The 24852-nt window shown below is 34.3% G+C and overlaps 1 protein-coding gene across 15 annotated transcripts in view; it reads left to right on the top strand.

Annotated features, from left to right (window-relative positions):
* Positions 1–24852, top strand: part of HFM1 (helicase for meiosis 1) — a 114089-nt gene that overhangs the window by 49893 nt on the left and 39344 nt on the right. For 14 of the 15 annotated variants that reach the window (XR_006601817.1, XR_006601818.1, XM_013056164.2 and 11 more), the window contains 8 exons: positions 6092–6183; positions 8292–8398; positions 8498–8545; positions 19682–19779; positions 19862–19993; positions 22499–22584; positions 22814–22897; positions 23022–23179. Coding sequence is in view for 13 of the 15 variants with exons in the window: in XM_013056164.2 (XP_012911618.1) it covers positions 6092–6183; positions 8292–8398; positions 8498–8545; positions 19682–19779; positions 19862–19993; positions 22499–22584; positions 22814–22897; positions 23022–23179 (805 nt within the window). In the remaining 2 variants the exon portion in view is untranslated. The remainder of the gene's footprint in view (positions 1–6091; positions 6184–8291; positions 8399–8497; positions 8546–19681; positions 19780–19861; positions 19994–22498; positions 22585–22813; positions 22898–23021; positions 23180–24852) is intronic. The other variant, XM_013056161.2, reaches the window with a different exon arrangement.

The following is a 24852-nucleotide window of genomic DNA, read 5'->3' as shown; positions in this document are numbered from 1 at the left end:
TGAAATCTTTGGTCACTTTAAACTTACTCTTAGAATACTTGTAGGTACCCTTTTGCTAGTTATTAATTATTCAAACATTTGTTTGCCTCCTTTTCTCTCTCTCTTTCTCTGTCTTTTTCATTCTATTTAGAGTATAATACAAGAGACAAAGAATGGTTTGTAGTTTTTAGGACTCATGATGAGAAGTTTCTTAGGGGAAATACTGACTTCATTATTTCAAATTAATCCTTAATAGGATTGAAAAGTTTTTTAAAAATGAGGATCCTATTGTTAGCATTTGACAAGTATCCTTCCATTTTTAATGCATTTTTTATACATTTGCAACCATAGTTTAGAAATGTATAATTTTGTATCATGTTTTTACGTGTATTTAATGTAAGGTTTTACATTTCTTTATCTCTATTTTTTGGTCATTTTAATCACAATTTGTCTTGGTGTGGACCTCCTCAGGTTGAATTTTTGGGAGGATCTCTGTGCCTCTTGGATCTAGATGTCTGTTTCCTTCTCCAGATTAGGGAAGTTTTCAGCTACATTTCTTCAAATAAATTTCTGCCCCATTTTCTCCCTTTTCCTCTCAGATGCCTATAATGAAAATGTTACTACACTTTTGCTAAGTGTTGAATGGAGTTTACTGAGTTCCTTAAGATTATTCTCAGTTTGCATAATTTTCTTTCCTTTCCTTTGCTCGGCTTGGTTACTTTTTATTATTGTCTTCCAGGTTGTTAATTCGTTCCTCTGCTTCATCTAGCCTATTTATTTCATCAAGTATATTCTTTTTTTTTTTTTTATCAAGTATATTCTTAATTTCATTTATTGTGCTCTTGATCTCTGATTGGCTCTTTTCATCTATTTATATAAGATTAAGTTTTTAAAGCAATTTATTGCCCTTACTGTTAGCCCTAGATTTATAACTGCTTTTTCCTTCTCCTGTGGTCTTTTTGATAAACATAATTTTGTTTATTATTTATCTTCTATGTATTCTGGGGTATCTCATTAGAGGGGTCATGAGAATCATTAATGTAACTTCATCTATTCTTTAGGTACTTTCCCTTTCAAGGATCTAATTCCCACTATCACTCCTTTCCTGTGGAACTTCTTGAATACATAGATACCGTTCCTTCTACTCTTGAATATACCAAGTAAATGATCTATAGTGATCCTTCTGCATCATCAGTGAATACTACCTAATTTTCCTATTCTTGGTAACCTTTTAGTTTTCTTCTGCTTTAATCGATCTTTCTTTGCTGACCATTTTGCTTGACTGTGGGTTTCTTGAAGTTGCAGACCTTGGACTTTCATTCCTGGTTTCTGATTATTTTCTTATAAACATGACCTACCTTCAAGCTTCAGCTATAGTCATTCCATAAATGAATTCAAAACTCTAATTTTGATTCTGGTCTCTCACCTTCTTTACAAAATCTGGTGCTCAATTTTCTTTTCTCTTCTTTTCTTTCTTTCTTTTTTTTTTTTTTTTTTTTTGAGATGCCCACTGCTCAGTTTTTTGTTGAAAGTCTTTATTTGGGTAAATAACATGAAACTTGACATCTAGAAGCATGTAACAGTTAATATGACTTGGAATACTGTGAAATAGAATGAACATAAAATTTGAGTTCCAAAACCTGGATTTCACTCCCAGTTCTACCACTTGCTAACTGTGACCTTATGCTCACTAAAATTTAGTTTGTTCATCTACAAAACAGGAATATGTTATATATCCTACATTACATTATTGGGTTGTTACGATGATCAAATGGAATAATCAATGTATAAAATGTTTACCATAAATATGAGTTGTTCTTCTCTTTTGTCCAAGGTTAGAAAAATGTATCTCTGTTTATATATTTGCCTGTCATTCTCAGTAGCGTAACCATTTTGTCAGGCTTAAGATTATGAAATATTTGATATCTTTGGTTTCTCTTTAATTCCTGTGTCATTCCATGACCAGGCTATACATATATATATATATATATACACACACATATGTGTAAACATATATATATATATATATGTAAACACATACACACACACACACAGAAAGTCGATAGATGATAGATAGAATTTACTGTAAGCATCTCATGAGTATGGAGGCTTAGAAGTCCCAAGATCTTTAGTCAGTAAGATAGAAATCTGGGCAGCCAATGATACAATTCTGGTCTGAGTGTGAAGGCCTGAGAACCAGAAGAACTGATGGTGTAAATTCTAGTGTAATGCTGGCAGTCTTGAGACCCAAGGAGAGCTAATGTTTCAGTTCCAGTCCAATGTCAAGAAAAGACCCATTTCCCAGCAGTCAGGCAGAGAAATTCCTTTTTATACCAGAGGGTCAGTCTTTTTGTTCTATTTAAGCCTTCAAATGATTGGGTGAAGTTCACCCACATTAGGAAAGGCAGTCCACAGAGCACCTGGCTAGCCCAGTTGGAGCTTGTGACTCTTGATCTTGGGGTTGTAGGCTCATCCCCACATTGGATATAGAGATTACTTAAAAATAAACCTTAAAGGGAACCCTCCTACACTGTTGGAGGGAATGCAAGCTGGTGCAGCCACTCTGGAAAACAGCATGGAGGTTCCTCAAAATGTTGAAAATAGAACTGCCCTATGACCCAGCAATTGCACTATTGGGTATTTACCCTAAAGATACAAACGTAGTGATCCAGAGGGGCACGTGCACCCGAATGTTTATAGCAGCAATGTCCACAATAGCCAAACTGTGGAAAGAACCTAGATGTCCATCAACAGATGAATGGATCAAGAAGATGTGGTATATATACACAATGGAATACTATGCAGCCATCAAAAGAAATGAAATCTTGCCATTTGCGACAACATGGATGGAACTAGAGCATATCATGCTTAGCGAAATAAGTCAAGCAGAGAAAGACAACTATCATATGATCTCCCTGATATGAGGAAGTGGTGATGCAACATGGGGGCTTAAGTGGGTAGGAGAAGAATAAATGAAACAAGATGGGATTGGGAGGGAGACAAACCATAAGTGACTCTTAATCTCACAAAACAAATTGAGGGTTGCTGGGGGGAGGGGGTTTGGGAGAAGGGGGTGGGATTATGGACATTGGGGAGGGTATGTGCTTTGGTGAGTGCTGTGAAGTGTGTAAACCTGGTGATTCACAGACCTGTACCTCTGGGGATAAAAATAGATGTTTATAAAAAATAAAAAATTAAAAAAAAAATAAAATAAACCTTAAAAAAAAAAGCAATCTGCTTAATCATCAGCTACCAATTCAAATGTTAATCTCATCCAAAAATATCCCCACAGACACATCCAGAATAATATTTGACCCAGTATAAGGATAGTCTATAGCTAGTTGATAGTTACGTTGACACCTAAAATTAACCATTAGAGCAGATTAACATAAACTACACAAATCTAGTGGAAAGTAGTTGAATTCTCAGAATAATACAGTACTACACATAATGCCCTTTTACCTGGTTTTTCTCTGGGCCCAGATTGGCCATGTACTCTGCATTGAAAATACATATTACCCAATGTCCAGTCTCTGAACATATTGCCCTTTGTGTTTGTAACTCAGTAGCCTCAACTCTTGTTGCACCTGGTACCATTAAGCTATTAAAAATAAACAAAACCTACAAAGCATTTATGCATGTATGCATGCATGTGTCTATGTATGTATGTATAATTTTATGAGGAATGTAACATGTCTTTTAAACTGTGCTAATATTTTTATTAGGATAATTATTGAGGTTAGTATTCTTGTTATAAGGTTGCATGAATTGTTCAGTTGTTGGCTTCAAAGAAGGAAAATTTTAACCTGAAATGCAGTCCTAAGACCATTCAGCAAAGCTGACGAGGAATCTTTAAGTTCAAAGTTCCCTATCCAAGGAGTTCCTATTTTATAGGCCTATCTTAATATTTCTGCCATGTGTAGTCATTGGTTTGGAGTATCTCATGAAGAGTATGATCTTGGTGTAAAGATAGTGATAGGTTCATAGTATATTAGCTTGAGCCATCAGTCAGTCACTTCTGGTAGGAAGAGATATGGGAGGTATATTCTCATGGCCTCTACTTTCTACCCCACCCTGTGATCCTATAGCCTTTACTTTGAAATTTCCTGAATTTGGTATTTTAAGAATATTTATCATTCAACACCATATTGATTGAAAGATGCATCTTTATTTTCACCTTCACTTGCAAATCTTTTAAAATTTTTTCCAGTCCTTCTACTTTGACTCAATTTCTTCATGCCTTCCTTTGTAAATTATTTTCATACCTTGCCTAGGAATCTTTTATCCTTTTTAATAAGCCAGTGAGTATCAAGTCTTTTCTCAAACCTTTTATTTTCTCTAGTGGGGAGAAACCTTATATTAATTTATAAACATCTAGGATAAGAAGAGTATCTTTACATATATCCTAAAGATTAACATACTGGTTCCCATGGTAACTATATTCTCTGTATCTCACACACTGCTCTCAGAAGCTCCCTTTTATGAACCACTGCATCCCTTGCATTTCGGTTGAACATATACACCAGGATCTTAATTGATAAAGTGGCTTTTAAGCTTCCCTGGCTACTTCTCTTCCTGATTCTTAGTTCTGTCTACTCTACTATGGTCTTGATGCCTGTATGTCTGATGGAATGTCTAATCCTTCCTTTCTTCAGTAAACCTGTAGCACATACATAAATGTTAGCCCTTTGCTTAAGAAGCAGTATGCAATTTTTTCTTCCCAGCTGTTTCCTGTGTGTGCTCACAAGGCTTAACATTCTTTATAATGTTTTTGACAACTTGTAATTGAAACCAGTAACTTTTCAAATGAATTTCATTTAATCATTTACTTACCCCTGCTCTACCCATACTGCTACTTCCAGCCAACTCAGTGTTCTATTTCCAAAACAATTTACTTTCACACTTGAGTTTAATCAAATATTGCTCAAGAATTTTAAGTAGTCCTCTGTTATTTTACAAATCAAATTCAAAATCTAAACTCCTTTGTTAGCATTTCAAGGCTATTTCAGGCCCTCATAGTCTACTGTTCATCATGTTTTGGTAATAAAAGTAGGCAACATTTATTTAATGTTAGGCACTAATGTTAGGTAGCTATGTACCATACATGTAATATTGCATTTACTCTTCACAAAAATATATGACATATATACTTCTATTATCCCCAAGTTACATTAAGATATTGGTAAAATAACCTGCGTATATGATTACCTACCTACTAACTGATGGAGCAGTGACTTGAAGAAGGTCACTTTGGCCTGAACTCATAGTTACTATCAAGCCATATCTCTCATTAAGGTATTATAAAAATAGTCTTTTTTTTTTTTTTTAATTTTTTAGAGAATGGCAGTGGAGGGAGAGAGAGAATCTTAAGCAGGCTCCATGCCCGGCACTAGCTGACCGTGGGGCTCAGTCTCATGACCTGAGTCGAAATCAAGAGTTGGATGCTAAACTGACTGAACCACTCAGGAGGTCCTAAAGATAGCCTTTAACTTTACAGTTTTGATAAATAAGTCTTGATTTTTTTTCACTGAGGTCATGACAGCTTTTTTTTTCTGCCAAGGCATATTATTCATTTTTAAATCCTACTCAAGCCCCATTTTCCTACTAAGGCATCCCACACTGACCATTCTCTTAGGTTTAATATCCTCTGTACTTAAGCTTGTATATGTAAATATATTTTTAGAGACTTATTTATTTATTTTTAGAAAGAAAGAGTGTGTGCAGAGAGTAGGGAGGGGCAGAGGATAGTTGGAAAGAGAATCGCAAGTAGACTCAGGCTGAGCATAGAGCCCAATGCTAGGCTCCATCTCATGACCCTGAGATCATGACCTGAGTCAAAATCAAGAGTCAGATGTCAGCTGAATCACCCAGGTGCCCCTAGTATATGTAAATATTATCATTAACTGGATTTTGTCCTCTAGTCTGGCTATTTTGTATATAGTTATCTCCCTAGCCAACCTAGAAATTCTAGAAACTGTGTCTTCTCGATTTTCTGGTGTGTCTTTGTACCTGATGCTTTTACAGGCACAGAATAGAAATTAAGGAATGTTTGTTAAACTGATGAAAAAGTGCATTGTTTCAACTGATGGAGTGAATATTTCTTTTTTCACAGAGGCAGGAAGATTGATGGCTTGGTATTACATTACATTTGAGACAGTGAAGAAATTTTGTACCATCAGTGGAAAGGAGACTTTATTAGATCTGGTAAATTAGTTGTCACTAGAAAATAAATATGTAATGATATAGTATAAAATAAAATTGGGGAAACAACTAATTTGCAAATCTCATGCAATTTAAGAATGAGTGAGCAGACAAGAAAACATTTCTAGTAGTGCTTATATCTCTCCATCTTACATACCTTTGATCATGAGATATGGAATATTATTCTTCACAATAAATTGTCAATTGTATCTCTGTATCAAGGCTAAGAAAATTTATATACATACCCAAAGTAGGGATGGCAACTCTCTTTCAACTTAAATGATAATGCTGTTTACCTTGGTAGTGGCTACCAGTGTACTTTTTTGAGAAAGACCAGGATAATGTGTCATGATATATTAGGCAAGTCTGCTCTGAGTGATGGACAATGTTGGACATGTGTGCCACGTACTTACAATCCTTCTCTAAACTTTTTGCATCAGAAAAATAATAGAAATAGGATAGGATTCATGATAGACTAGAAAAAAGCAGTGATTGCAGAGAAGTGGAGTGAAAACAAGATTATACTAAGATATCAACTATGAGGGCAACTTTACAGTTATAGCAGTAAGTAGAACCATAGTCATGTTGATGATACTTGAGAACCATATTGGTCCTTTCTCCCTTTACAGCGACATGAATATGCAACAAAATATTTATTCTTATTCTCAAATTTAACCATTAATTTTTATTTAAGATATCTAGGTTGATTTTTATAATGAGATTATTATACAAAAATAGCACAAAAACTGATGAAAACTAGAATGCTTCTATTTTTATGTAAATATTGTTCTTAACTAAGGGTAATCAAGAGTAAAAAACCCCTAATTTAACATTAACTAATCTTACTTTGACTTCAGCAAGTATATAAGAGGATTAGAACAGATGTTAGTTTCATGTTACAGATGTGAGAAACCAAAGCACAAAAATGCTTTGCTCAAAGTCATCTAGCAGAACTTGGCTTTGTAATACAAATTTCTTAATGTCTAAAGCATTCTCTCCATTACAAAATTAATCTGAATCAGGATAATGATTTGCAAACTACAGAGGGGTAATTAATATTATAATAGTAGTAGAAATGACAGCTACGTTTATTGAGAGCTTACTAAGTGGTAGGCACAGGACTGAATATTTTAAATTTTATTTTGTTAATCTTTATGATCTTATTGATGTAGTCCCAGTGTCTAGCGTAATGTCTAGCATAAATCAAATGTTTGTAAACACTTATTAGTGAATGAATGAATCCTTAAAGAAGCAAAATGTATAAAGTGAATTTTTAATTCTGTTACACATTATAAGTGATAAAGCTGTGATAGGACATAAGTGTTGGAGAGGATGTGGAGAAAGGGGAACCCTCTTACACTGTTGTGGGAATGCAAGTTGGTGCAGCCACTTTGGGAAACAGTGTGGAGATTCCTCAAGAAATTAAAAATGGAGCTTCCCTATGACCCTGCAATTGCACTCCTGGGTATTTACCCCAATGATACAGATGTAGTGAAAAGAAGGGCCATCTGTACCCCAATGTTTATAGCAGCAATGGCCACGGTCGCCAAACTGTGGAAAGAACCAAGGTGCCCTTCAATGGATGAATGGATAAGGAAGATGTGGTCCATATATACTATGGAGTATTTTGCCTCCATCAGAAAGAATGAATACCCAACTTTTGTAGCAACATGGATGGGACTGGAAGAGATTATGCTGAGTGAAATAAGTCAAGCAGACAGAGTCAATTATCAAATGGTTTCACTTATTTGTGGAGCATAACAAATTGCATGGAGGACAAGGGGAGTTAGAGAGGAGAAGGGAGTTGGGGGAAATTGGAAGGGGAGGTGAACCATGAGAGACTATGGACTCTGAAAAAGAGTCTGAGGGTTTTGAAGGGGCGGGAGTGGGAGGTTGGGGGAACCAGGTGGTGGGTATTATAGAGGGCATGGATTGCATGGAGCACTGGGTGTGGTGCTAAAACAATGAATACTGTTATGCTGAAAAAAATTTTAAAAAATTCATGGAATAGATGATGGAAAATGTTACCTCTGTCAATGTGAGATAATATAATTGCTTAATCCATAAAAAAAAGGGACATAAGTAAATGGGCAAATGATGAAATTTTATAGGTCACAATGATAGCCAGCTGCAAGGAATTTCTAGATGTGCAGTTAAGGATAAATGAAAAGAAAACACTGAATACTTTGAACAAAGATCCAAATCGGGTAACAATCAGGTATGGAAATTAAATATGTTTTAAGTAAATTTTTGAAGGTCCTATTTAGTTAAAATAAGTAATAATAATAAAAGTTTTGCCCTGTGTTTTTATTTATAGATTTCCAATGGAAGGAAGAATTAAAACAAGAGAAATGAAAGTAAATTGGTAAAGATGATTACTAAATGTCTTAAAATAATACCATATGCGATTCCTATTTCTGAAAATTTTTTTTAGTTTTAAAAGTTACTATAATTTATTTTCCTTAATACCAGAAAGGACACATTTACATAAAAGTAAGGTGTCAGAATATACATGTGAAATTAATGTCCCAAAACTCTCAGACTTCAATTAAAATAGATGATTTGTGGATTTTTTAAAATCAACAAACATTTTTTGAAAGTGTGTTCTGCCGAAGCAAGGTAATGATAGAAAAGAAGATTAAGTTTGTCATCATCAGGAGCTTTCAAGTTAGCTTGAATGAGAACCATGAGAACCATGTGTATGAAGATAATGGACAGTATGGAAACACATATAATAAATGTATATTGAATGATAGCAGCATTCTGGGAAAGACAAATAGTAAAAGTAAAAACATGAGTGAGTGAATGCATATATGACAGTGGAATGTCTATTCTATTGAGAATGGAAAGTTTGTATAGAGGAATAGTAATTAGAAGAGTAAACTAAGACTACATTGTAAATTGTTTGCAATCACAATCACAAATACAATGACATTCTTTTCTGCTTGCCTAGTGGTTGATTTTCTGAGTATTTAGTTCTTACTATTAAACTTTTTGATTAAGATAGTGTGATTTCATGTGAAATAACTTTTTTATGTACTTCGGTAAAACCTGTTATTCTAAGAATTTGCTTTTCCTCCTTAGCTAGAGGAGGTCACTCTCTCTGGGACACTTCCTTACATTCCATTGAGTTTTATCTCCCACATGCCTTGAAGTCTCAGTAACAAACTTCTCACAGTTTTATACAGCTCAACAGACAGATTATAGCTTGCACAGTAGAAGTTAATGTTCTGTTTTTTAGCTTTATTTTTCTAGAAATTAAAATACCCTTAGAGACCATATAGTCTAGTCCTTTCATTTTACAAATGAAGTAAGTGATGCCCAGCTAAACTGTGACTTTCCCAAGATTTTATTGCAATACTAGAGACTGAGCTAGAGCTACAACCCAGGTCTCTTTCTTCTGTCAATTTTTTTCCCCAATATACTCTGTTGCATCAACTATTGGGTCAAATTAAATCAGAGTATTTTTCCACAAGCATCTTCTTAGGAACACTTTATTGGCAGCTTTAATGCTTCCATTTACCTTCTCTTAAATTGGGTCATACATTCTTTTAATTGGGGCTGTAGATTTTAGATTTGATGATTTTATAATTTTTTTTTTAAATATCATAATTTAGTTTCCTATTATAATTTCCTACCTTTCATCTACTTGAGTGTGACCAGGAAGAGAGAACTATGTAGAATCTTTTCTTAATCCAAAATGTATGGTGTTTTGGTAGGTAATAATGGCTATTAATAGTTACCACTTTCCTGTCTCTCTCATATCCCTGTTACTGTGTTGAATTTCAGATCTGGTTTTTTTTTAAGTAGATGTTAATCTTCTTAAATTTAAATTTTTATCCTTCCAAGTTTCTGACCTTTAATTTAAGAATTTTTTAAAAAACATTTCAATATTTTAATTCCCAGACCTTTTGTACTCAGTACTAGCTCTGTTTGTTTTAACTGGTATTTTTCAGTGAACATTTAAGATGTATTTTCAAATCAGTGATTTCTCTTCTTCATTTGTTCTTGTTATTATATAAGTAAGGCATGGATTAATTTTTAAAGACTCAAAAATTTATAAATCAAAAAGTAATATCTGTTTTGGCCTCCCATATTTCTTCCGCTGAAGTAGCTATTACCAGTAGTTTGCTGTGCATCCTTCCAGTTTCCAGTTTATTTGGCACAAATATGTGTGCTAATAAACATATGTAATGTCTACTACAAAAAAATCATAACTATTGTTCTTGTGATGCTACAAGGATCAGAGGGGAAGGAATGGAAAACTGAATGGGAAGAAATCAGAGAGGAAGACAAACCATGAGACACTCTGGACTCTGTAAAACAAATTGAGGGTTACAGAAGGGAGTTAGGTCATGGGGTAACTAGGTGATGGGTATTAAGGAGGGCAGGTGTTGTGATGAACACTGGGTGTTATACTCGACTAATGAATCATTGAACACTACATCAAAAACTAACAACGTAGCTAATTTATTTTAGTCATCTTCTTTTATAGAGTGTTCAGCATAATATAATTTGAATTTGATTTTGAAGGGTGCTTTCATAAATTAGCTGAATGAATTTGGGGGTTGAATGAATTTGGGGGCTGAATCTGATTTGGAGGTTAGATAGCTTAGACTACTATATATTCAGACATTTATACGTTTATTTTTAAGGAATTTAGGAAACATTAAGTGGATTTATTCTTATAGTAATGAGTACTTGAAATGCAAGTAATTAAGCCCAAGGAGGAAAAACAAACCAGAGGTAGTAAAGAGAAGGAAAATGCGAAGAAGCATCACAGTGTACAAATATGTTGGATGTGGGGCACCTGGGTGACCTACTCAGTTAAGCTCCTGCCTTTGGCTCAAGTCATGATTCCAGAGTCCTGGGATAGAACCCCAGCAGGCTCCCCGCTCAGTGGGGAGTCTGTTTCTCCCTCTGCCTCAGTCCCACCCCTTACCTCTGTGCAGGTCTCTCTGTCAAATAAATAAATAAAATCTTAAAAAAAAAAAAAACTAGTGATATACTAAACGTTGGCTAATTGAACATAATAATAAAAAAGTAAAATAAAATAAAAAGATTCTATATCTGTACATATACACATTAACCTTATTTTAATAGCAATGTTTACTTTAATGATGTATTCTATAAAATATAATATTATAAAATATATATGATATAAATATAATTTTTAAAAGATTTTATTTATTTATTTGATAGACAGAGATCACAAGTAGGCAGGGAGGCAGGCAGAAAGAGAGAAAGCAGGCTCTCCGCAGAGCAGAGAGCCCGATACGGGACTCAGTCCCAGGACTCTGGGATCATGATCTGAGCCGAAGGCAGAGGCTTTAACCCACTGAGCCACCCAGACGCCCCTATAAATATAATTTTTAACCACTCCTTTGTTGATGAAGAATTAGATGGCTTACAAATTTTTACTATTACAAATAATGCTGAAATGAGCTTTTTGGTGTTTATATCATATTTTTCAATGATTTCTGGGTGAAAGTATATATACATGAGAAGATTTAATATATAATGCCAAATTGCCTTTGAAAAGGCTTCTCTGATTTACAATTCCCACTCACAGTGTAAAAAGAGTGACTGTTTCCACACATCCTAATACTTGTTTTGTATCTTTAAACTTTTGTCGATTTGGGGTGCCTGGGTGGCTCAGTGGGTTAAGCCTCTGCCTTTGGCTCAAGTCATGGTCTCCGGGTCCTGGGATTGAGCCCCGCATGGGCTCTCTGCTCAGCGGGGAACCTGCTTCCCCCCCTCTCTCTGTCTGCCTCTCTGCCTACTTGTGATCTCTCTCTTTCAAATAAATAAATAAAATCTTAAAAAATAAATAAATAAACTTTTGTCGATCTAATGGATGAAAATTATATTTAAAAATTTGTATGTCCCTGATTATTAGGAGGAAATATGTGTATTATCTGGTTTTACGCAGAAGTTTTAAATTGTTATAAAATCATGCACACTTATCTTTTCCTTATGAGTTCTAGATTTTGTGTCTTTTAGGAAGTTTTTTCCCATCCTGTATTTCTTAGGATTAGAAAACTATATAATAAAGTGAATTAACAATAGCTTAAAGAAGACAGGCTTCTATTCTTTTACCAAAAAGATAGCTCCAAGTGGATACTCTAAGGTAGATATGGTGGCTTCATGGTATCATTAGTATGTGGGTTTCTATCTTTCAGTTTTGTCATCCCACATAACTTCTATTTCAAGGTCACCTTATTGTCCTAAATGACTGCAGGGGCTTCAGCCATTTACATTTGAGTATCTTCTCTCGTTTGGTAGACTTCTTGGAAGTCCTGATAACAGTTTGCACCTAGTTATATGACTACCCGTAAGTGCAAAGGACACTGGGAAATATCGTGTTGATAGTGTGCCTAGGTTAAAATTGGAGTTCTGCTGTTAAAAAGGAAAGATCATGAGTGTTGGGTAGGCAAAGCAGCCTCTGCCACATGTCCTAAGATTATAGGACTTCTTCTGTCATTTCTTCTAATACTTGCAAACCATTTTATTTTTACCCTTAGGCTTCTTATAAGGCATCTGGAGTTAATTTTTTATATGGTATAAGTTAGGAATTTATATTTTGTTTCCAAAAGGTAGTCAGATATATTTGATAAATATGTTGTTGTTTTCTCTTTGCCTACTGATTTGAAATGCTGTCTTCTCATAACTAAATTCCTAACGATCTATTTCTGGACACTTAACTATTAGTCTAGTCTATTTATTTTGTTGCTGTGATGGTATGACATTGTTTTATTTGCTTTTCATTTATTGGAAGTTTTGTGATATGGTAAGACAAATTCCTCCTTTTTGTTCTTCTAAAAATATTTTTGGCTATTCTTACATTTTTACTCTTTATGAATTTTAGAATCAGCTCATCAAGATCTGTAAAAAGTTCTGTTGAAATTGATTTTATAGATTAGTTTGGGGAAGATTCTTGTTTTTACAGTTCTGAATCTTTCTTTCTAGGAATATGGTATCTTTCTCCATCTATTCAGGTCTGTATGTCTTTCTGTGATATTTTGTAATTTACCATTTAGGTTTATATTTCTTGGTAGGTTTACTTCTTGGTATTTTATGGAGTATGATATTGTGAACAGAGTCCTTTTAAAAACTGCAGAACATATTTTGTAATCAGGTATGGATGGTATATAAGAAGGCTACTGTCCGAAATGACTGCATTTGGTTTTTGTTTTAAGGCTACTGGTTTTTGAATTTTGACTGTTTATCTATCTTACTGAACTCTCTTAAGAGTACTAGAAGTCCTTCATTTGATTTGCAGGGATTTTCTAGATAGACAATCATATCTATAAAGAGAAATAGTTTTATCTCTTGATTTCTAATAGTTAAAACTCTGTTTGTTTGGTTTTTTTCTTAACTTGTTGTAGGCAAAACTTCTAATATACTGTCTTTAGTTTCAGAGCAAACATTCTTGTCCCATTACTGTTTTTAGGTGTCAAGCATTCAGTGTCACACCACCAAGGAATTCCTCACACCTTTGGGATTAGGTTCTGGGATCCATATTCCTCCTTCTCACTTAAACGTAAAAAGGTTTGAGTTCGTGGTAGAGAGCAACCTATTTTGGGTTGTCATTGTAATGAATCTGAAAGTGTCTTTTATGTTTTTTGGTTTTTGTAGGGTTTCTAACTTTCCTTGAGTACATTTTTGCTAATTTATATGTTCTTGAGTTAGCATTAATTTCATCCAGATTGTTTTATGACACGTTTTGTTCTCTAATAAATTAAAAGTTTCCTCTGAAAATGTAATGTCAGCTTTCTAATTTCTAATATACTTGTGTCATCTCTTCTTTTTCCTAATTGGATTTTCCAGAAGTTTCTATATTTTGATCTTTGCAAGCCATTTATTTTTTAATTTCATTAATTTCTGATTTTATTTTTATTTTCTTACTTTTACTTTCTTTTTTTTGGTAGTTTTAAAAAAACTATATGTTTGCTCCATTTATTTTGTTTTTCTTGTTTTCCATAAAATATTTAAGACTACAGATTTTTTAGTAAGTACCACTTTGTCATTGTTCTATAGGTTTTCTAAATCTATTTCTATTCTTTTTAATGGTAACTTTAATTTCCTCTTTAAGAATTATTTAAAATTGTTTTTTTAAAGTCTTAAAGTCAGTATTTTATTGTTAATTTCTACTTTTACTGGGTTGTAGTTGGAGAATGTGGCCTGTCAGTGTTCTGCTTTATGATATATACTGTGATTTTACTTGTAGATTAATATATGGTTAATTTTTAAAATTTTTTATTTACTTTTTATTTTTAAAATTTATTTTTTCATTTTATTTTTTATTATTTTTATTAACATATAATGTATTATTTGTTTCAGAGGTATAGATATGTGAATCATCAGTCTTACACAACTCAGAGCACTCACCATAGCACATACCTTCCCCAGTCTCCATCACCTAGCCACACTATCCCTCCCACTCCCCTCCCCTCGAGAAACCCTTAGTTTGTTTTCTGAGATTAAGAGTCTCTTGTGTTTTGTCTCCCTGTCTGGTTTTGTATTGTTTCATTTTCCCCTCCCTTCCCACATGATCCTCTGTCTTGTTTCCCAAATTCCTCATATCAGTGAGATCATATGATAATTGTCTTTCTCTGATTGATTTATTTAGCTTAGCATAATACCCTCTAGTTCCATCCATGTCATTGCAAATGGCAAGATTTCAGGGTTTTTTTCTTTATGGCTGCATAATATTCATATATATATACACACACACACACACATACATACATACATACCACATCTCCTTTATTCATTCATCTGTTGATGGACATCTAGGCTCTTTCCAGAGTTTGGCTATTGTGGACATTGCTGCTATAACATTAGGGTGCACATGCCCCTTTGGATCACTACATTTGTATCTTTAGGGTAAATACCCAGTAGTGCGATTGCTGGGTCATAGGGTAACTCTATTTTCAACTTTTTGAGGAACCTACATACTGTTTTCCACAGTGGCTGCACCAGCTTGCATTCCCACCAACAGTGTAGGAGGGTTCCCCTTTCTCCACATCCTCGCCAACAGCTGTCATTTCCTTACTTGTTAATTTTAGCCATTCTGACTGGTGTGAGGTGGTATCTCACTGTGGTTTTGATTTGTATTTCCCTGATGCCGAGTGATGTGGAGCACTTTTTCATGTGTCTGTTGGCCATCTGGATGTCTTCTTTGCAGAAATGTGTGTTCATGTCCTCTGCCCATTTCTTGTTTAGATTATTTGTTCTTTGGGTGTGGAGTTTGAGAAGGTCTTTACAGATTTTGGATACTAGCCCTTTATCTGATATGTCATTTGCAAATATCTTCTCCCATTCTGTCAGTTGTCTTTTGGTTTTGTTGACTCTTTCCCTTGGTGTGCAAAAAAGCTTTTTATCTTGATGAAGTCCTAGTAGTTCATTTTTGCCCTTGCTTCCCTTGCCTTTGATGATGTTTTTAGGAAGAAGTTGCTGTGGCTGAGGTTGAAGAGGTTGCTGCCTGTGTTCTCCTCAAGGATTTTGATGGATTCCTGTTTCACATTGAGGTTTTTCCTCCATTTTGAATCTGTTTTTGTGTGTGGTGTAAGGAAATGGTCCACTTTCATTCTTCTTCATGTGGCTGTCCCAGTTTTCCCAAAACCATTTGTTGAAGAGACTGTCTTTTTTCCACTGGACATTCTTTCCTGCTTTGTCGAAGATTAGTTGACCGTAGAGTTGAGGGTCTATTTCTGGGCTCTCTGTTCTGTTCCATTGATCTCTGCATCTGTTTTTCTGCCAGTACCACACTGTCTTGATGATTACAGCTTTGTAATAGAGCTTGAAGTCTGGAATTGTGATGCCACCAACTTTGGCTTTCTTTTTCAATATTCCTCTGGCTATTTGGGGTCTTTTCTGGTTCCATATAAATTTTGGGATTATTTGTTCCATTTCTTTGAAAAAAAAATTGATGGTATTTTGATAGGGATTGCATTAAATGTGTAGATTGCTTTAGGTAGCATAGACATTTTCACAATATTTGTTCTTCCAGTCCATGAGCATGGAACATTTTTCCATTTTTTTGTGTCTTCCTCAGTTTCTTTCATGAGTACTTTACAGTTGCCTCTTTGGTTAGGTTTCTTCCTAGGTATCTAAAGGTTTTGGGTGCAGTTGTAAATGGGATTGACTCCTTAATTTCTCTTTCTTCTGTCTTGCTGTTGGTGTATAGAAATGCGGCTGATTTCTGTGCATTGATTTTATATCCTGACACTTTCTGTATGAGTTCTAGCAGTTTTGGAGTGGAGTCTTTTGGGTTTCCCACATAAAGTATCATATCACGTGCAAAGAGTGAGAATTTGACTTCTTCTTTGCCAATTTGGATGCCTTTTATTTCTTTTTGTTGTCTGATTGCTGAGGCTAGGACTTCTAGTATTGTGTTGAATAGCAGTGGTGATAGTGGACAGGCCCACCATGTTCCTGACCTTAGGGGAAAAGCTCTCAGTTTTTCTCTGGGGGCTCTCTTAATATGTAGACTCATGTCTTTCTTCAGTTCTGGGAAGTTTTCTTCTTTAAGTTAATTATTTCTCCTTTATTCTCTCTGTTCCCTCCTTCTGGAACTCCTACTAGGTGAATGTTGGAACTTCTGACTCTCTGCTGACATTTATTACCTTCTCTCCCAGTGCAGAGTCTTGCTTGTCCCTCTCCCTTTGCTCCTCACTCCCCACGCCACTCTCCCTTTCTCTCTCTCTCTCCAATAACTAAATAAAAAAATAAAATCTTAAAAAAAAAAAAAAAAGAATAAAGGCACCTTACCTCTCCTGGGTGTTTGTTATTACTGCTGACCTGCCTCTCTGACCTCAATGTCTATACTCCTGTGTTAGCCCTTAATACATACCAAAACTGCCTAATATTTTCCACAAATGAGAGAGTGGCAGCAGCAGACTAACTTACTTGCTCAGAATACAGCATTTCAATTAATTGTTCAGAGAAATATCTCAGGACTGCCTTTCTTAATCTGTTGACTTTTTTATTTAAGGAGTTTTTTTTAAAAATTGTAGTTGACATAACAATGTTAATGTTAGTTTTGGGTGTACAATATAATGATTTCAACAGTTCTATGCATTACATGATGCTAACCATGATAAATGTAGTTACCCCCTGTTGCCAGTTATTACAATATTATGTCTGTTGACTCTTCTGCATGTGTTATGGATAATTTTTTTCGGCTTTTTTCTCATAGATTTGATCTTCTTCATGGATTTTATTTTTTTCTTTTTTTAAAAGATTTTATTTATTTATTTGACAGAGAGATCGCAAATAGGCAGAGAGGCAGGCAGAGAGAGAGAGTGGGAAGCAGGCTCCCCACTGAGCGGAGAGCCTGAAGCAGGGCTCAATCCCAGGACCCTGAGATCATGACCTGAGCTGAAGGCAGAGGCTTAACCCACTGAGCCACCCAGGTGCCCCCATATTTTATTTCTAACATTAAACTTTCTTGTCTACCAGTGGCATGCTTTTGCTCTCCTATAGTTTTATGGTTAGAGACATAAACATATAAACACACGTATACATACATATGTTCATCCTTTCACGTAATTTGAGGAAGAGTAAGTACATAGAAAGCGCCATGTGCTAACTTGATTTTTTGTCTCAGATGTTTCTTTGGGCATTCTTACTCTATGTTTAGGCAGAAAAAAATGGCTGCAGAATAACTCTTCTCCTCTCGAAAGAGTTGTGCAGCTTCATAATACACCTTTAACTTTCCTTTATTAGCAGAATTTCTTTTGTTATTATTGTTCTTGTTTATAGTCTTTAATTGAAATGATGAAACATAAAAACAAAACTAAATAGCTACTTTGGTCTAGATTAAGATGTGGTACCTGAGTTGGGATTCATTTGAAGGATTTCTATTCTTTATACACAGATCTTTTCTGAAAAATCCTTCCTTTACTAAGTTGGCCAGGATACAGAAGTCTTTTGGAAAGTTCTTATATCATTTTTATTAGTTTACTAACTTATCTTAGTAACAGGGCCACATCTAGCTACAAAGTTGAGTGAGAAATAGAATCTTTGTGTATAGGTCAGAAGAGATAATATGACAGTCAGCTAGCAATTTTCTCTCATAGGTATGCAAAGCATCGTATGTAGTGCCTAGAGTATAGTAAGTATTCAAGAAATGGTTATTACTGGGGTGCCTGGGTGGCTCAGTGGGTTAAAGCCTCTGCCTTTGGCTCAGGTCATGATCCCAGGGTCCTTAATCCATTTTGAGTTTATGTTTGTGTATGGTGAAAGAAAATGGTCCAGTTTTATTCTTTTGCATGTGTCTGTCCAGTTTCCCCAGTAACATTTGTTGAAGAAACTGTCCTTTTCTCATTGCATATTCTTACCTCCTTTGTCAAAGATGAATTGACCATATAATGATGCATTTATTTCTGGCTCTGTTCTCTTCCATTGATCTATATGTCTGTTTTTGTACCAGTACCATGCTATTTTGATTACTATAGCTTTGTAGTATATCTTGAAATCTGGGATGGTGATACCTTCAGTTTTGTTCTTTTTAAAGATTGCTTTGGCTATTTGGAGTCTTTTGTGGTTCAATACAAATTTTAGATTATTCCTTACAACTGTTTCTTAATAGATAATATAAAATAACTTTCCAAAGATAACCAAAAGAATTACATAGAATTATATAATTCAATAGCCAAAAGAATTAAATAGTTTCTAGTTTCAGCTATATGCACCCATTCTGAGAAGTGAGTTGGTTACTACCTTCTATTTTCACATGTTGTTTACTAAAACTAAACTATGAAATATAACTATTATTCTACTTTCTTTGTTATACCTGACTTATTAAGAAATTAATATAAGTCTGATAATTTTAGTTAGATCCATAGGGTGATGAGTTGCACATCTTTGTCTGGTTAGGAAAGTACGGCAAAATGGGATATAGTAGGTGCAATGTATATTAGTTCCTTTTCTCCCTTTACCACCCATTCCTCAAATTTTGTAGCCAAGCAACTGCTGGTTTCTAATAATCAACTAATATGTTACCGATCTTTATATGTTGAACAGAATCTTAAGAGCTAACACTCTGCTTGCCACTCATACGCACTTAATAAATATTTGTTTATTACATAAAGTGCCTTGCTTTTCTATAATAACATTTATGTAGAGCTAAAAGTACTCTATTAGAGGAGAATAAGACAACAATTTTAAATGAGGTTAAAGAAATAGTCTGAGAGTGTCCTGTAAGCATTTGAAATTTATTAATCTAGAAATTAAAATGAAAGTCCTGAGAAGAAATTAGATTTTTGAGAAAAAGGGAGTGTGAAGGGAATGAAGAGAAATAAGAAAACTTTCAGAGGTTGGAAAGAAATTAACAATGACTTGTAACAACAATGGTGCAAGATATAGAATCATCTAGTGTCACAGAGATCAATGTAGAAAGGAATTTTAAGAAGAGATACTTCAATCAATGATGTCAAATATTATGAGATAATAGTTTTTACAAGGAAATGATGAAATTTCTTCTTTCCTTTAGTCTTATTCAGGCTCAGCTAGGATGCATTCCAATTCAAGACTTTGCTTTGACACAAGATACCTCAAAGATTTTCAGAAATGGCTCACGAATTACAAGATGTATGTTATAGGATTAATGGATTTTCAGTATTTTTCCCAGTAAACTATTACACTAGATTTAACTTTGGAAACTTCTTTTTAGGGTTATCAGATTTTGTGGCTGTTCAAGAAAAGAAGTTTGCTGTACTATTGAACAGTTTGATTTTAGCTAAATGTTTTAGATGCAGACTTTGGGAAAACTCTCTACATGTATCTAAACAGCTGGAAAAAATTGGTAGGTACTGAATACAGGCAGACAATTTGTCAATGTCTGCAGTTTATTTTGTTTTTCATTGTTGGGAAAATTATTCTATGGTATTAATAGACTTTAAGAAAAAATGTGTTTGTAGGTCTAAATAAGGTACTGAACTTCTCTTGAAAATCTGATTTTCATTTTCTCCTGCTTGAAGTATTCTATTTGAAATCAATTGAGAAGTCTAATAAAAATGAATGCTCTTTTTTAAAAAAATATTTTTAAAGATTTTATTTGAGGGAAGGGGGAGACAGAGGAAAGAGAGGGAGAGAGCATGAGCAGGGAGGAGGAGCAGAGGGAGAAGCAGACTCCCCACTGAGCAAGGAACCCTGATGTGGGGCTCCATCCCAGGACCTTGAGACCATAATCTGAGCCAAACTGAGCCACTCAGGTACACCCTACTAAAAATGAATACTTTTATTTTTAAATTAGTTCTCAAACCAAGAGTGAAATTTCACTTTAGTATTAGGTAACTATGTATTGTTCTCTATTCCACTTTTATGATTATTTTGTTTTGATCTCAATGACAAGGTACAGAGCTAGCAATCCTAGTCATTCCTAATTCATTACAGAGAATTATATCACTTATTTATATCTTAACTCCCCCCCCCTTTTTTTTTTTCAGTAACAGGACAATATTCACTTTCATCTCCATAGAGATTCTGTAGACAAAAGATTCTGCATAATCACTTCTTACCTATTCAGATGTAGCTCAAGTTATGTATTGAAGAACTCTAGAGGGTACCAGTTACAAAGACTGGGGTATAACTAGGTATACTCTAGAGTTTTCCAATTTGGTGTCTTTGATATTGTGATCCTACTCCTCCTTCTCTCTAAGAAGAGAATTGTTACTCCATGACTAACAGCTTTGTTTGCTTTATAATTTTATATACATTTTGGGGACATTAAAAAATATGTAACGGGTAAAAAAAATATGTAACAGGTTATTAGAGGTTGTCTCATTATTCCTTAGAACAAAGATCTCCACTATTTTGTGAGGAAGTGCTTTATTATTTCCTTGAAGTTTGAAATCAGTGGGATAGCAGAGGACTGGCCAGTCCTGGGAGCTGCAGTGAAGATGGGAATTAGCTGGTGGAAGAAAGTAAGGTCAAATTAGAGTAGGGGTTCTTGACATTAAGGCTCACTTTTCTACTGAAGTCCTAGCAAACCAGATGTTGTACCCATCTCACAAAGATGAGTTCTAAAGTGGGAAGGAGGTTCCATATAACATTTGGGAAATAACAACTTAGAGAAATTTTGAAATTAGATTAAATGATTAAGAAAATTTTCATTATATTTGAAAAAGTCTTTCTGACTTTCTAGAATATTGTCAATCAGGCATCATTTACTTCTATCTTTTCCAAATTGTTGAACACTAATGTGTTTTTTATACTAACTCAGTATGGCTGAAGAGAAGGAAGCAAAAATTGCCCAGCAAAATTAATACACTAGAAAATGGAAGAATCTAAATGAAAAAGAAAATCTACATTCTTCCTGAGCACCAGGAAAAGAATGATGACTACAAATTAATTTTTCAACAACGTTTATAAAAAATTAAAATTCAGGAAAAGTTTCGAGGGAAAATGAACATGGAGGAATTATTAATACTAGGAGTTATATCTTAAGAATGAGTAAGAGAAATTTTCAAGTATAGTTAAAGGTATGGAAAAAGAAATAGTGTAATATCCCCACCAGAAATATATGTGCCCCAGGCAAGATGGTAATATTTTGGAATTTTATACTTCTGATAGTATCTCCTATTTCGGGGTTTGGTTAAATTCATTTGTGAGTATAAGAATTTTAAATTCCAGTTTCCTGAAGCATAAAGAAACAGAGAAGGTGCAAAACTAGACGTGAACTTGAAGAACAAAATTAAAGTAAATGTGGCTAGAAAGTTGTCAGCAAGAGGAGAATGGTAGGAAATTAGATGGGACAGGTAGACTGGTCAAGTCAGATAGGTAAGGGAGTTTGGTCATGGTAAAAAATTTTCACTTTATACAAAATGCAATGGAAAGGAATTGGAAATTTTAGAAGAGTAAAATTATCTGGTTTCAGTACAGAAACATAGAACTCTCTTTCTAAGGTGGACTGTAGCTTTATGAAGCAATATTCCCATCCAAAGTCATATTGTCTTCTCTTCAAACATGTTACATGTTACAGTTAACATGTAACAGTAGGAATCACTTGGTACTTTATAGATGGCATATGATAAAAATAAGTGTTGAATCATCTTGTGAACTCAAGATGTCCTCTCTCTTCTATAAAGCAAATATATGTTTTATTTCATTTTGAAAAAAAAAATAGAACAATTGAATAAATGTCACAGCCCAAATAATCCAACTGAAGAACTTTTTAAAAAAACTTCAAAAATTAGTTGTTAATCTGGATCTTTAAAACAAATTTTTTACTAATGTCGTTGAAAAGTTAAGTATAGATTTAGTGTAAAATGGATTGTTTAAAAACTGCTATTTGATTAATTTTCCACAGGTATAACATTGTCAAATGCAATGGTAAATGCAGGTTTGACCTCCTTTAAAAAAATAGAAGAATCAGATGCAAGAGAACTTGAACTGGTATTTAATATTCACTTATTCCTAATGTTACCTGAATTTTATCTAAATTTTAAAGCCTACCTTTTATATCTTTTTTTCTTCTAAAAATTTTTTTTCCTTCTCATAGTCATAAGTATTTTAACTTAAGTTTTTGAGAATAAGCATTATTAAAACTATTGATACTGAAAAGTATTTACTAAAAGAACTTCTAACCTTATGGTAAGAATTATAATGATATAAATGTTTTTAGATTTTAAATAGACACCCCCCTTTTGGAACGCAAATAAAAGAAACAGTGATGTATCTGCCAAAATATGAACTTGAAGTGGAACAGGTAAATTTATTTTAAAGGTATTTTCATTGTCTTTTCAGGAATAAAGCTACCCATAGCTGACTTGGAGCTGAATAAGAGAAGTAAGGTTATTTTTAACACTTTTATGCCTATTCTTTTTTTAAAGATCGCAAGATATAGTGACACCATGGCAGAAATATTAGTGACCATTACATTAAGAAATTTTGAACAGCTACAAACTAAAAGAACAGCACCAGATTCTCACTATGTTACCTTAATCATAGGTGATGCAGATAATCAGCTGGTTTTTAAGCACAGAATTATGTAAGTACACGATTTCCACTTGATTTTATTTCTAAGCATATACTATAAAAGAAAAATTCTGCTGAGAAAGAGTAACAAAATCACTGTGGGGTTAATTAAATTACATTTTCCTTATGCTGTAATGGGGTAGTTGCTTGTCTGTTAAAGAAAGTATTAACATTGGGTCTGTTGTCAGTACTCAAATGAACAGTGTGAAATCTATCACCATGGTTTGTTTTGTTTTGTTTGTTAACAAGTGAATAAATGACCTTTAGGAGTAGCTATAGCCCACTGTTGTTGAAGTTTCTTATTTTTTGCTTTTCTCCAGTCATTCACAACCTTACTACCCTTTCATTATCTTCCTCTTGCTCCTTTTAAGATATATCTAATATTTCCAAAATAAAGTCCAGCAAACTACTATAGCTCCATTGTAGGATCAGGCAACCAGATCAAATATATAAAGAAGGTACCTTCCCTTACACCTGGTTCTCTAGCATGCCATTCTATTATTTTTACATTAGTCTTTTTTCTGATAATGTTATTTCTCTCAGATGCCATAGGCAAACTCTGTAAGGTTAGCAATTATAGGTATAACTAATATTTTTTGAGCTCTTCATAGGTTCCAGGTAATGAATTATTTAATCTTTGTATAGACAGGTGCTATCATTATCTTAATAGAGGAAGAAATTGAGACAGAGAGTTTAATCAGTTTGTCCAAGTTCATATAGGTAGTTTATAGCAAAGTCTGGGTTTAAACCCAAGCAGTCTTACTCCAGAGCCTGTGCTCCTAATTGTATTAATTTACTTGTAAGTTCAGGTTTAGCAGTGACTCAGAAATGGGAATCTCCTCATTGTTGCCAGAGCACTGGAAGATATCTTACCAAAATCATCTATGCAAGGTTCCTAAAAGGACTACAGTGCCTAATAGAACATCCCTTTCACTATTAACTGCTTTACTGCAGCTAGCTATGACACATTTATAGAGAATATGTCATTGTACAAATCTTTGTTTTCTGTGATAAGTCTGAAGACAGTTTTGTATATATAAAGTTAAAATAAATTCAATCGCAAAATTGATTGCTGGTTTGTGATGTTATTGGACTCAGACTATATTATATGAATTTTAAAGATACTATTCAAGTTCTCACAAATTCGTGTAACTTATATATAGCCATTTGAAAGTGGTAGTGATGTATGGGCAAGCTCATGGGTTGTTGATATCAACTATGTATTCAGGTGGATCTGAAATGAAGCAATTTAACTTGGAATCAGCTGTTTGGCCAATGTGTAGTTAGAAAATTATGGTTGTGGTAGCCCCATTGACACTCCATTTCTTCCTCCTCAGAATTTGCAGGAAGTAATTTTCAGTACTGACTTTTGCTTAGTACCAGATAGGACCTATCTAAGGGTCAGTCTGCCCTTGATGATTAATATATTATTTCATTTAGTATTCCAATTACAATTTAAATGATGTTATTCTTTTTTTTTTTAAAGATTTTATTTATTTATTTGACAGAGAGAGATCACAAGTAGGCAGAGAGGCAGGCAGAGAGAGAGAGGAGGAAGCAGGCTCCCTGCTGAGCAGAGAGCCCGATGCGGGACTCGATCCCAGGACCCTGAGATCATGACCTGAGCCGAAGGCAGCGGCTTAACCACCGAGCCACCCAGGCGCCCTAAATGATGTTATTCTTTTT

Source organism: Mustela putorius, unplaced genomic scaffold, assembly GCF_011764305.1.
Source record: "Mustela putorius furo isolate JIRA1106 unplaced genomic scaffold, ASM1176430v1.1 tig00003853_pilon_pilon_pilon, whole genome shotgun sequence".
NCBI classification, from domain to species: domain Eukaryota; kingdom Metazoa; phylum Chordata; class Mammalia; order Carnivora; family Mustelidae; genus Mustela; species Mustela putorius.
Note: the sequence above shows the minus strand (reverse complement) of the source record. Positions and strands in the feature narration are given on the sequence as shown.